This window comes from Trachemys scripta, chromosome 3 (genome assembly GCF_013100865.1).
Source record: "Trachemys scripta elegans isolate TJP31775 chromosome 3, CAS_Tse_1.0, whole genome shotgun sequence".
Lineage (NCBI taxonomy): Eukaryota > Metazoa > Chordata > Testudines > Emydidae > Trachemys > Trachemys scripta.
Window position 1 is genome coordinate 93,592,306 of NC_048300.1, and position 14,052 is coordinate 93,606,357.

Here is a 14,052-nt window from a genome sequence, read left to right on the forward strand (position 1 = left end):
CACATGGGAGTGGGAATGGTACCCAGGACTGATTCCATCATCCCTGACATAGACAAGGATCTTTATCAACATAAGGGTTCCCATAATGATGTGGAGGGGTACCCTGCACTAATGAGGAGGAGACTGAATGTCACCTTCATTCTCCTCAATATCCTCCAATGGGAGGGCTGGTGGGGGGGGAGGGGAGGGAGGAGGGTAGAAATGGATGGAAAATCCTGTGGTACATGGAAGCACTGGTAATCTGGAGATCGGGGTCTTGGTAGCGAGAGTCATTCGGTACCCACAAGCAGAGGGGTCTTACACCAACAAGTCCCTGGAGTAATGGAATTCTTGCAGTACCGAGTGGGTCACTATCAACGCAGCAGTTGACTTAGGCAGTACCATTGGTTTGGAGCATGCAGGTATTGGGCCCAAAGGGGTGAACTTTTGTCAGTACAGACAGAGCCAAGTGGGAGGATGCCACATGTAAGTTTGAAATAGACAATGCCAATGGTACCAGGGCCCTGCTGGTGCCATATTTCTCTGAGGTGCTCTGGGATCTCCCTTCTCCTCCAGTACTGTCTTTCACCTGCACGATACTGAGTTGAGAGATCAAGGCCTCCAACACCATAGACCTAGCAGGAGATCAGGATTTCTTGGGAGCTGGTTCCTTGTGGTGGGAGACTGAGCTCCTCTTCTTCTTCAGAGACTTTCCTGAGCCCTCCAAGATCTTCCCCTTCTTCTGCGAGATCTTAGCTGAAGTCGAAGGCGCACTGGATCTGTCCAGACACAGATGTACAGGTGGGGAATGTCCTGGTCTGATTCGGAAGGAAGCACCCCAGCAGCAGCTTTAGTTTGGTCTCCCGATTCTTCCAAGCTCTGGATTTCAGAACCAGGCATAAGTTACACTTTTAGGGCATAGGGGACTCTCCCAAGCAACAGGTACATTTAAAATGGCTGTCACGGATTGGTATAGCCTCCTGACAAGAGAGGCTGCGTTTGCAACCTGATGAGTCAGGCATGCCCAGCCAGGCCAAATAAGCTCTCCAGAATAAAATGGTGGAAGAAAAACGGGGAGAGGAAAAACTGAAACCTCTCACAACACTAACTAGCACACTGAACTAACTAAACAACTACAGAACATGCTGAGGCACTCACAAGGCAAATACACTAGAGCTCCATCTCAGGCCCAGGCAGTAGAGAATGAACTGAGGGTGGTTCGTCTGAGCAGCCCTTTGTATCCTTGGAGCGTGGCATGAGGTTGTACAGAATGCATGTGCGGGCCAAATGGACACTGCTAATGGAAAATCTCTGATCAAGGGCTCAAGAGGCACATGCACACCTGAAGTGGAACACTCACAAGGACACTACTGGAAGAAGAATACTCCCTTAGCTAAAATTTAGTATGAACAAAATATGGCTCAGAAAAATTTTCAAACACACTCAAAATGATTCACTTGAGGTGTTTCTTTCATCAGTGAGAGAAAAATGAATAAAACCCAAGAATACATTTTCATTCACATCACTCCCGCTGAACTCTCAAGGAAAAGCTTTGCAAAAAAAAAGGAACACTTCACTGTTTAAATCTGTGGTATCTTTACTGAAACGAGTAGTTTACGTAAGGCATGTGATATTAAGGATTTCATTTTCATTCCCATGGAAATACAAGCATGCATGCATATGCTAGCCAAAAGGGGCAACTCCTATATTATGACTTCTTCAAGACTCAAGCTAAATATACAATTCTAATTAGAAACATCTCATTTTCCTACTCTAGCAACTTTGCAAGGTATTGTTGTCCAGTATAAGCTCAATTCATAACCATGAGGCACAAAACAAATTGAAATCCTCTTTTTGCAGACAGTTGTGAAATTGTCTGGCTTAGAGAGAGAAATTCTTAAGCTATTTCTTGACCGTAATAAAGATGATGACTCTTAACCCAATAGTTTATAGTTTAATAAAGAAACACAAAAAACACTCAGTTTGTCACATATTTACTTTTTAATTTCTAAATGGCAATAAAAATATCAGGCTATAAACACCAACAAAAACTGCATGTATGCCCACGGGGAGTTCTGCATAAGTAAAGATTGCAGGTTAGGGCCCTGGGAATGTAAATATTAGCAGAAACACACATCCAAGGACAGAAAAAATATTTATTATTGAGAAAAGTAGAAAAATCAACGTATCTGCTGCTTTTTAGATTGTTACTTTAAAAAACCACTATCTTATTCTATTTTAATATGAAATATGTGAGCACTTTCCAAGGATGAAATCCTGCCTCACTGAAGCCAAAGGGAGTTTTGCCATTGATTTCAACGGGGCCAAGATATCAGCCCACACCTTTACATTTACTTGAGTTTAAATATTTTCTTGGGATGTGTGAACATGACCCTAAAATCAATTCAGGATATACTAAAATGATATCATAATAGTGATCGATAAGAAATTGATAGTTTAAGAAAAATTCCTAGAATTCTTACTGAAGAAAAAAGGGTAAAGACAAAATATCCTATAGGTGTCATGTATTTAACTCAGGTTACTGAACATCTCTGACAGGCAAACAAAATTTCAAGTCTGTTTTAAACTCCTCCTAAAAGGGAAGATAAAGTATAGAACTATATGACTATCAAGCCAAATCCAAATGTCTGAACTGAAAAACATTGTGCAGGTGGGAGTGGGAGAAAGTTTCATTAATTTAGACAGTATGCATCTCTAATTTCATAATCTCCAAATTTCCCCTGCAAGTGCTGACACTGCATACATTAAAAAACCCTGCAAGATGTGAATGGCTTTTGGTGTTTAATAAGGATTACACACTTCTGCAAAGATTTAACAAGATGACATCATCAAACTGATTGTTACAAAAACTAAGAAAACTATTAAGAAAAAAAACCCTTGAACTGTTTAATGAGGATTATAGTAAAGAATCTTCAACAAAAGCATCTCAGCTGTACAAAGGTTATGTTACTAAAGCAACAAGATATGGATGTAAACGTATGCATCTAGGAACAAAGAACGAAGGCAGCTGTCAGGGGCTGCCCATGAAGAACACAGAGGCAGGCCGAGTGGAGAGGTCTGAAACAGTTGGGTCTAAGGTAAGGGGATGGTAAACCTTAGGGAGAGAGACGTGCATATAGACTGTTTCATTGTTTTAAAATCCTTTTCTCTTACGCTTTGCTATGTTTCTGCTGTTAAGATTAAACAATAATTTAAGAAAGCTTTCTGGTCACTGTATTAACCACTGGTCATCAGGTCCGAAACGGAAGATTTATAGGTGCCAGGCCCATTTGTCTTGCAGAGAAATCTCAGTTGACACTCAGGGTACTGTAATCCAGGGCCAAGCCTAAGTGTGGGAGAATTGCACGGTTACACCCCAGCACAGATGAAGGCAAGAGGCCTAACACTTGAGGGGTGCACTCAGAGATGAGAGGGGAGTCAATGGTATAGCCCTGTTACCATAACACCTCTGCATTATGCACCTAGACTATTTGGTTAGTTTTATATTTAAAATAATCTAACTTGGCTGCCAATAGCTCTGTTGCACATTTTTAGAAAGATCACATTTGGAATGTGAGCCTGTGCTTTGATCGTAAGCAATACTGGAAGGAATTAATTTTAAACACTCATTTTTATTCAGATACAGTGGACTCATGTTCATGTTTACATTCTTCTTTGAATTTTCCTTTAATAGATTTTGAATACAAACATAAAAAGCCCATAATCATTATTCTCCTTATAATACTTATTTCCCCTTGTACCATCGGGTCACCAATTTCCTGGCAGGATATGAAATTTTCCATAACTTTGGAAAGTTTGTTTTTTCAAAATATGATCATAAAGAAGAAGTTTGCACGTATTTATCTTTTGTCTTTATGCACTACATTCAACTTATAGTGGAAATATTTCTGTGGGAAAGCCGCATGAAGTCTGACTGAAAGAAAAAATAAACATACAAACAGTGAGATGATACACTGCACCAGCTGTAACCTCCACACAGTTAAGGGTATTGTAAGAACTCAGCAAGAAACGTACTATACACATTTTCAGATGATACTACAATGGGGGCTTTTTGCTTAGCTTTCTTGATATTAACTCCTCAGTACCAGTGGTTCTGGTGATACTGATGTACAGTTGCTGTTGTTGTACCGTGCTCTTGTTCACACAACTCTGAGCTACATGGTCTTGAAATGTTTCCATTCTGAATGGATGGGATGTGGGACTCTGTTAAATGAAAGTGCGAGTAAGAAAGATTTGCCAGCTTGTGGCAACTGATTAAATCCTGCAACAGCTATCCAAACTGGGTCTGGCACTTAATATTTCTACACATCTGACATTTGGAGAGCTTTTCTGAAATTAGGGAGAATGTTCAGTATCTCCAGCACCCAACACCTCCAGAAGACACACCAATGGACTAAACTGTTCCTTTTCTGAGTAGGTCTCTGAAACGTGTGGATTTACATCAGTATCTTTATCATTTCCACAGGAAGTGAAACAATTATGTTCTGGATTAGGGTGACCAGACGTCCCGATTTTATCGGGACTGTCCCAATATTTACTTGTTTGTCCCGCGTCCCAACCGATGTTCGGTTGGGACGCGAATTGTCCCGGATATTTTGCGCTCTGGCGCACAAGCAGAGGGGGGCTCGCGCCCCCCACCCGCCCCAACTCCACCCCCTCTGTCCCCCATTGGATCCCTCCCCAAATTTCCATCCTTGCCCCGCCCCCAGCCCCGCCCCCTCACTGCCCCATCGGATCCTTCCCCAAATCCCCGCCGTGGCCCCGCCTCTTCCCCAAGCAGGCCGCATTCCTCCTCCTCACCCCTCCCTCCCAGGCTTGCACTAATCAGCTGTCTGGTGGCGCAAGCGCTGGACGGAGCGGGGGAGAAGCAGGATGCGGCACCCAGCTCAGGGGAGGGGGAGACGGAGCACAGATGAGCTGGTGTGTGTGGGGGGGGCGGGGAGTGGAGTTGCCAGTGGGTGCTCAGCCCCCCCAATTTTTCCTATGCTCCCACGGCTCTTGGGGTTTTGTTTCCCCCTCCGCCGCCAGCTCTTGGTGGGTTTTTTTTTTTCTCTCTGCCGCCCACCCCCCATCCCCTGTGTCCTGATATTTCACATCTCTCATCTGGTCACCCTATTCTGGACACATGGCATTTTGCATACAAAGAAGTTCAGAATCATAACCAAGAAATGTATAAGGTACTGTAGATTGAGGAACAGATTATACAGAAAATCAATTTGGCTTATGAAATGCTGAACATTATGCACAATTAACAACTCCCCATAAACTGGAGTAACCCATAAATGCAGAAATAGAAAAATCGCAACAGTTCCCTGTAAAGCCACGTGTCTTACTAATCCATTTTAGCACACTTAGCCAAAACTACAGCCTTTTAAAGCTGTTTGTTTAGATTTGTTTGGCAAATCTTTCTTACTTTGGTTTCGAAGTAAACTTAACAAAAATCCAATATAAAATTTTTGCTGTTAATCTTGTCCTGGCAGGGGAAAGGACCAGATGGCCGACAAGATCATTTCCAACTCCAGCTTCTCCAATTCTGTGCTGTTCTTTCACCATCCTGAAAGGCCTTTTCCCCCAACAGGCATTGTTGCCCACTTTCCTCACATTATCATCAGCCACAGCCAACTGAGCAAATAACTGTGGGGAACCCGAACTCTATTCCCACTCTCATTATTGATAAGACCACACACAAGGAAGCAGTACATTTTAAATATGAAAAAAAAAAAATCACATCTAAGAACCTTACTGACACTGAACATAAAAAATTAGTCAATATTTTACAGCAGCAGTTCTCAAACTGTGGGTTGGGACCCCGTTTTAATGGGGTCACCAGAGCTGTGGAGAAAGAAGTGGTTCGGGACTATTTAGAAAAACTGGACAAGCACAAGTCCATGGAGCCTGATGCGCTGCATCCGAGGGTGCTAAAGGAGTTGACGGATGTGATTGCAGAGCCATTGGCCATTATCTTTGAAAACTCATGGCGATCGGGGGAGGTCCCGGATGACTGGAAAAAGGCTAATGTAGTGCCCATCTTTAAAAAAGGAAGAAGGAGGATCCGGGGAACTACAGGCCAGTCAGCCTCACCTCAGTCCCTGGAAAAATCATGGAGCAGGTCCTCAATTTTGAACACTTAGAGGAGAGGAAAGTGATCAGGAATAGTCAGCATGGATTCACCAAGGGCAAGTCATGCCTGACTAACCTAATTGCCTTCTATGAGGAGATAACTGGCTCTGTGGATGAGGGGAAAGCAGTGGATGTGTTATTCCTTGACTTTAGCAAAGCTTTTGATACAGTCTCCCACAATATTCTTGCCAGCAAGTTAAAAAAGTATGGGCTGGATGAATGGACTATAAGGTGGATAGAAAACTGGCTAGATCGGCGGGCTCAACGGGTAGCGATCAACGGCTCCATGTCTAGTTGGCAGCCGGTTTCAAGTGGAGTGCCCCAGGGGTCGGTCCTGGGGCCGGTTTTGTTCAATATCTTCATTAATGGTCCAGAGGATGGTGTGGACTGAACTCTCAGCAAGTTTGCAGATGACACTAAACTGGGAGGAGTGGTAGATACACTGGAGGGTAGGAACAGGATACAGAGGGACCTAGACAAATTAGAGGATTGGGCCAAAAGAAACCTGATGAGGTTCAACAAGCACAAGTGCAGAGTCCTGCACTTAGGACGGAAGAATCCCATGCACTGTTACAGACAAGGGACCGAATGGCTAGGAAGCAGTTCTGCAGAAAAGGACCTAGGGGTTACAGTGGACGAGAAGCTGGATATGAGTCAACAGTGTGCCCTTGTTGCCAAGAAGGCTAACGGCATTCTGGGCTGTATAAGTAGGGGCATTGCCAGCAGATCGAGGGACGTGATCATTCCCCTCTATTCGACATTGGTGAGGCCTCATCTGGAGTACTGTGTCCAGTTTTGGGCCCCACACTTCAAGAAGGATGTGGAAAAATTGGAAAGAGTCCAGTGGAGGGCAACAAAAATGAGTAGGGGGCTGGAGCACGACTTATGAGGAGAGGCTGAGGGAACTGGGATTGTTTAGTCTGCAGAAGAGAAGAATGAGGGGGGATTTGATAGCTGCTTTCATCTACCTGAAAAGGGGGTTCCAAAGAAGATGGATCTAGACTGTTCTCAGTGGTACCAGACGACAGAACAAGGAGTAATGGTCTCAAGTTGTAGTTGGGGAGGTTTAGGTTGGATATTAGGAAAAACGTTTTCCACTAGGAGGGTGGTGAAGCACTGGAATTGGTTACCTAGGGAGGTGGTGGAATCTCCTTCCTTAGAGGTTTTTAAGGTCAGGCTTGACAAAACCCTGGCTGGGATGATTTAGTTGGGAATTGGTCCTGCTTTGAGCAGGGGGTTGGACTAGATGACCTCCTGAGGTCCCTTCCAACCCTGATATTCTATGATTCTAGACTTGCTAGGGTCTGGGACTGAAGTATGACCCCACCGCCCAGCCTGGGGCTGAAGTCCTTGGGCTTTGCACCTCCCCCGCCCCCCGGGCAGCGGGCCGGCTCAGGTTTTGATCCCCCCCCCCGCCATCCTGGGGTCCTGTAGTAATTTTTTTTGTCAGAAGGTGGTTTAGGTTGGACATTAGTGAAAATTTGTCAGGGTGGTTAAGCACTGGAATAAATTGTCTAGGGAGGTTGTGGAATCTCTGTCATTGGAGATTTTTAAGAGCAGGTTAGACAAATCTTCAGGGATGATCTAGATAATACTTAGTCCTAACTTGAGTGCAGGGAACTGGATTAGAAGACCTCTCAAGGTTCTTTCCAGTCCTACGATTCTATAATTTCTCTCTCTCCCCCACAAAGCAGCATTCAGAGTATGTACTGCACTTTTTCCTAGGTTGCTGCCCTTAAAAGGGCAGATTGGGAGATAGAATAGGAAGAGCGATGTAGAAAAGAGGAAACTTAAAGGAGGCAGTTCCTCACATCCTAAACTCCATCTGAATAGAGTTCTGCATTATATCCATGTTCCCTCCTAAGATACTTCTAAATCTGTGCTTATGTGAAGCTCCACTCCTCTGGGGTTTAGGAACAGCCTTCCCCTGCTGCATAGTGCCTAAATCATGCAGTAGCAACTTAGAAAGAGCAGAACAATTTTGCTCATCAACCACCCCATGGCTGAACCGGCTTCTATTTTATTTTGTTGCTGTGTAGTTAAAATTAAAAATGTAGCCCAACAGACATACACGATTGCTTTTGTGATTCAAAGAAAGGCTCTCAGTGAACCTCCAAATATGGAATATTTCTGTAAATTGTAATTCCACAAGATGGCCTTGATGACAACTTCGCAAGTTTCTGGGTGACAGATTGACGTGAGAGAAATTCACTGAACTGATGCCAGGTACCCAGATTTCCCACTAAGAATGTGCAAAAGTTAACTGTCTGTGTTAGAAAGGAAGACACTAGTTGATCAAGGGATTGGCAGGACAAAGGCAGCTAAAAATGGCTCTCTCCTCTGGACCAGCTGGAAATCTTCACTTCCCAATTTTGTTGCACTACTGCCAAAAACAACAACAACAAGAATGTCACTAGAACTGGATTACATTTGACAATGAAAATTTTTTTGCTAGATCTTCCATTCTCCCACCCCCTCTTTATGTATACTATGCTTAATTGCCAGAAAAAAAGGTGCTAAATAGCCATTAGAGAATTTTATGAAAACAACCTAAAACTTATCAATTCACAAAGTAAAAAAGACACCAGTGCATTACTACGGGCTTTTGTTGTAAAAAGAAAGCAAAGGACATGCTGCAATTGAATGTTTCATGAAAATGGTTGCACATAAGTGCACATGTGAAGAACTTCCCTTTTCACAAAGCAGGTGTGTGAGAAAATATTTTCTTTCTAAGTGGGTGAGAAAAGGAGGCAAAGGAAAGCGGGTGAGAAAAGGAGACAGGTATTTCCATAACATTTTAAAATAATCATGGGAACAGAGAGTAGGATAAGCCTGCCTGGAGACATGTCTACATTTTAGGGGGGGAAACATGGATTTTATTTAACTATGCAGTTTGCTATTCAATACAAAAAGTATTTACCATTAATACCAATAGATTATCATGTAGCTTCCATTAAAAATTCTTTATAAACAGCTACAGCGCAGACAAAGTGACTGCACTTCTGAGTCAAATACTTTAAGAGCTGATGAGTCAAGAAAAATCAAATAGTTATAAAAGACATTTTAAGAAGCTTAACTTGATCTACCTTCCATAAAACATACTTAATTTCTGTAAATCACAGCTGGGGCGGGGGGGAGGAAGGTTATTTTTAAAAAAGGAAAAAAATAAATACTTGCTTTCATAATGCACCAAGTGCTGCAAGTTTATAATGGGCAATTTATTCAGTAAATTAAAAGATATGAGTCACATGTTTGTGTTAGCAGAGAGAGAGAGCAGGGAAGGGGGAAACTTAGTGTATATTCTTACCCAGCAACTAGAACGTATTTTCCATCTGTTTGATCCTTTAACCTTTCCAGCAGGGACAAACGTACTTTGGCTTTGGTTTGGCCATAGATTTCAATTTCATCTGCAAGCAATCCTATCTCCTTGGCAAGTCTATCAACAGCTTTTGGACTCTGTCCTCGGGAAATCTCAATATCACTGGAAAAGAAAACAAATAGGAGCCAAGAGACTTCTCTCAGCTTAGGTGGTCGATGACAGAATACAAAATAACAGCAAATGCTGCAACAATGAAGTTATTGTAACCGCTTTATGATCTCTTCTCCCAGATTTTGTTATCTGAACCTAAATACTAGCCAACGCCTAATGCAATATTGGAAAACATGGTTGTGTTATCTATTTCTCCCTCCACCCCCCCCCGCCAGCAATGTTTACTAACATTTCATTGTATTCTTTTCTTTAATTGGGGTCCAAATATTACACAATGACTTCATATCAGAATAGTCAGTGTCTGCTGGATATTCAAGAATGTCACTTTGGAATTAATTTTTCTGTCAGTTTCTTTTTGTCCTCTATAACAGTACATTTCAGCATTTACATGTACAGCTTTCCTTATAGTTAGCAATCATATAAACATAGACAAACATACTTACACATCAAAGAATGTGAAAGCAAACTTCAAGCCTCACTACTCCCCCATGAGGTAATGTAAGGAGATAGATAACATATACAGGGATCAATTCACCTACCACTGAAATACAACTATATGTGGGATAGCACAGTGGCTGTTTAACTACACATAACACTATACAACAGGTAAAGATAAGATGGAAAGAAAAACAAAGCAACACACTGAAACTGCAGGGAATTTACTGTGGGTTAGGTGAACATCATAAACCAAATTGGGATTTAACATCAAACTTAACAGGCCTAGCCTTGCAAAAGAAATGCCATGGGATCTTTAATATCTCCACATGAATAAGGACTAATGTTAAAACTCAACTGCAGATGTCTCTTCTTAGCACTAATTAACACTAGACTGTGTCATTTGTTCAATTCTGATTCAGAGACAAGTATACCACTTAATCAATCATCATCAACATCTCCTGCAGCAGCGAGGTGTCTTTCCAGAGGTCTCCGATTCACATATTGACAACCTAGTCTGACCCTACCTAGTGAGATGTTACAGAATCACAATACATGACTATTTAGCTGCAGACCATTTCTACTCATTCCCCCCATTAAATGCATTCTCTCCCCTTGAATCAATTCTTCTTTCTAAACAGAAGTGCATACCAATGAGACCTCTTGCATAATGGATAGTTTCAGTCTTTCTATGCTTTTCTGCATCAAACTTTATAAATATGTACTTAAAGAAAGCTGAATCTGGTTTATTTAAGGGAGTGAGATATGCATTGTTGAGCAGCAAAGAGAAACAGAAGTGTGGCTGACAATATTTGTTCTTTCAACTCTATTTCATTTTTAAGATATTGAAAATCCTATACAGAATTGTGTATTAAAACATCTTTAGTGTCCTTTTGCAACTTGAAAGATAACAACTTAAACATGGATTTCCTGAATTCCTTGTAGCACTCTAAGCTCTCTCTACTTCCTTCATCTCTCCTGACAGAGGTGACTCCCACACAAAATTCTATAGAATCTCCTTCCTCCATCTCTTGCCAAATCTTAAAGAGTATTATAATGCAGTTGTGCTAGTGAGGACATCGCTTCAGTAAAACTGGCTTAATGTACCCTTATAGACTTGGGAATAAAACACCAAGGTGAAACGAGTTTTATAGGCTCAGCTTAGAAATCTCTTTTTAGGTACCATGGGTACGTCTTCACTACCTGCCGTATCGGCGGGTAGCAATCGATTTATCCGGGATCGATATATCACATCTCATTAAGACGCGATATATCGATCCACGAACGTGCTCACCGTTGACTCCGGAACTCCACCAGAGTGAGCGGTGGTAGCGCAGTCGACGGGGGAGCCGCGGCCGTCGATCCCGTGCCGTGTGGACCCCAGGTAATTCGATCTAAGATACTTCAACTTCAGCAACGCTATTCGTGTAGCTGAAGTTGCGTATCTTAGATTACTAGAGGGGGGGGATCATAGACCAGCCCCAAGTTAAGTTTTCAGTTGATCTACCTAAGCAAAATAACTGCTGTTGGCTGTTGTCATTCCTTCGCTGAAGAGCTCTTAAGAATCTTTGGGGAAAACCGCTTTTTAATACAAACAGAAAGCCTTTTGCTGCTGAGATCAAAACCAAAGTCTTCTACACCCTGTGTGCTCTGTTGTTCAGTTCTGGAAGCAACTACATGAGCAGAAATGCATCACCCTTATACCTATACAGGAAACCCTATACAGGAAAATGTTTTATTTCTTCATAAGAATGGCCCTACTGGGTCAGACCAAAGGTCCATCTAGCCCAGTATCCTGTCTTCCAACAGTGGCCAGTGCCAGGTGCCCCAGAGGGAATGAACAGAACAGGTATCATCCAGTGATCCATCCCGTGTCACTCATTCCCAGCTTCTGGCAAAGATAGGCTAGGGACACCATTCCTGCCCATCCTGGCTAATAGCCATTGATGGACCTATCCTCCATGAATTTATCTAATTCTTTTTTGAACTGTTATGGTCTTGGCCTTCACAACATTTTCTGGCAAAGAGTTCCACAGGTTGACTGTGTGTTGTTGAAGAAATACCTCCTTTTATTTGTTTTAAACCTGCTGCCTATTAATTTCATTTGGCGACCCCTAGTTCTTGTGTTATGAGAAGCAGTAAACAACACTTCCTTATCTATTTTCTCTACACTAGTCATGATTTTATAGCCCTTTATCATATCTTCCCCAGCCATCTCTTTTCCAAGTTGAAAAGTCCCAGTCTTATTAATCTCTCCTCATACAGAAGCCATAGGATTTAAGTGTAGTTTATGAAACAGACAACTTCCTTCTTTATTAATAGAGAGAATCTTGGAATTTTGCATTCAGGGCAACTTGCAGGTTTTTCCAGACAGCTTAAGCCTCATACTTCAGTTTTCATTACTAATTGTTCTTGGTTTTTTGCATACTTGAAATTCAGCATTAGAAACAGCCATAAGGGACAGGCTGAGTGCTTGAGGCAGGATTCCTCAGTTAAACCAAAGGGGCAGAGAAACTTTAATCCAATTAGAAACTGTCACAGAGAGCTGCAGCATTCAGCACAGAGGAGGGGTGAGGAATCTAGAGGCTGACCCAAAACCCAATGAAGTCATTGGGAATCTTTCCATAGACTTTGATGGGCTTTGGATCTGGCCCTCACTGTCTCCCTCTGATTCCCTTACAATATGTCTACCTGGCAAAAGGTTACCGTAATGGCTCCAACTGGTACAACTCCCAATTAGATAGCTCCATCAGCAGTTTGGTCTGACCAGCTACTGTTCTTCTCGGAATTTGTGTATGTGTTTTGTGGTGAAGGAGATAAAAGCAAAAATATAATTTCTTCTTCCATGTTTCAATAACTGCTGAGTACATATCATACAACACCGTATAAAACATAGCTGTTTACAGATTTTACTTTATTTTAAAAAGTTAGAAAGGCCTCCAATTGTACTTTTCTACATGCATTAAAAATTAGTTGCATTCATGGATGTCTGCACATTCCTTTGCTAGCTTTAACATTTAGTAATAAGTTATATATTTTTATTTTCCACTGCACTTATTACATTCAGAATAGTTCAACATATTTATCCAATCTATAGATGTTAACTTTATAACGCCTATGTTAAACAAGTTTATTTTATTATTAACTAAAAAATGTCTGAGGGTCAATTTTTGTTGTTGTTGCTGAATGTATTGTTTTGATTTCTGGATGAAAGAAACATGGGAAATGAAGGATAACTTTTAATCAACATGTTAAGTCTGAAGAAATTTTTGGTAACGTTAGTTGGACTAAAATATATTCATATGTACCAACTTTTTTCAACATCTGACATGGATGGCCAGTTTTTAAATAGTTAGTTTTAATATTTGCAATATACATAAATGTTACATATTTTATACTAAACACAAAGATTAGAACATTAGGCTTTCTGTCAGAACAAGACTTGTTAAATATCTGCTGGCAACAATGTACCATTACACTGGGAATTTACAAAATACAATATTAAAAAAATCTCTGCATCTAGTCAGTATGCACACTGAGAATTTTATTACAGTGTCTTTGGAAAATGAATCTAATTAACGCCCCAGAACTCCTTGAGAGCAAAAAGAAATGTTCCCTGTTTAAGTGCCTATGCTTCTTTCTTACTTGTTTTCGATGAAAAATCCATCTGTTTCCATATAAAATTGTATATTGTTGTAAAAGAATATGTTATACCTTCACCCTAGCAAGCAACTGTATATTTAAAAGGAAAAAAAAATCTACAACCATAAAGTTCCAGTAATTAAACAAATGGAAACCCTATCACTGGTAACATATTTTACATATGGTGGTGGGAGAGGGGGAGGGAAGCAGAGGGTTTTTTTTAGTAGAAGTTTTATCATCATCAACCACATGGCATAAAGCATAGTTTGATCTATTGTTTTTTTTAGCTATATTTTTAATGGGAGGTTTTCAAGGATGAAAAGTTTGAAATTATATATATTTGCCTATTAAAAGCCCCAGGATAT

The 14,052-nt window shown here is 41.3% G+C and overlaps 1 protein-coding gene across 3 annotated transcripts in view; it reads right to left on the reverse strand.

Moving 5' to 3' along the window:
- Positions 1 to 14,052, reverse strand: part of MTHFD1L (methylenetetrahydrofolate dehydrogenase (NADP+ dependent) 1 like) — a 248,969-nt gene that overhangs the window by 187,114 nt on the left and 47,803 nt on the right. For all 3 annotated transcript variants that reach the window (XM_034765426.1, XM_034765425.1, XM_034765427.1), the window contains exon 11: positions 9,428 to 9,601. In XM_034765426.1, the coding sequence (XP_034621317.1) occupies positions 9,428 to 9,601 (174 nt within the window). The remainder of the gene's footprint in view (positions 1 to 9,427; positions 9,602 to 14,052) is intronic.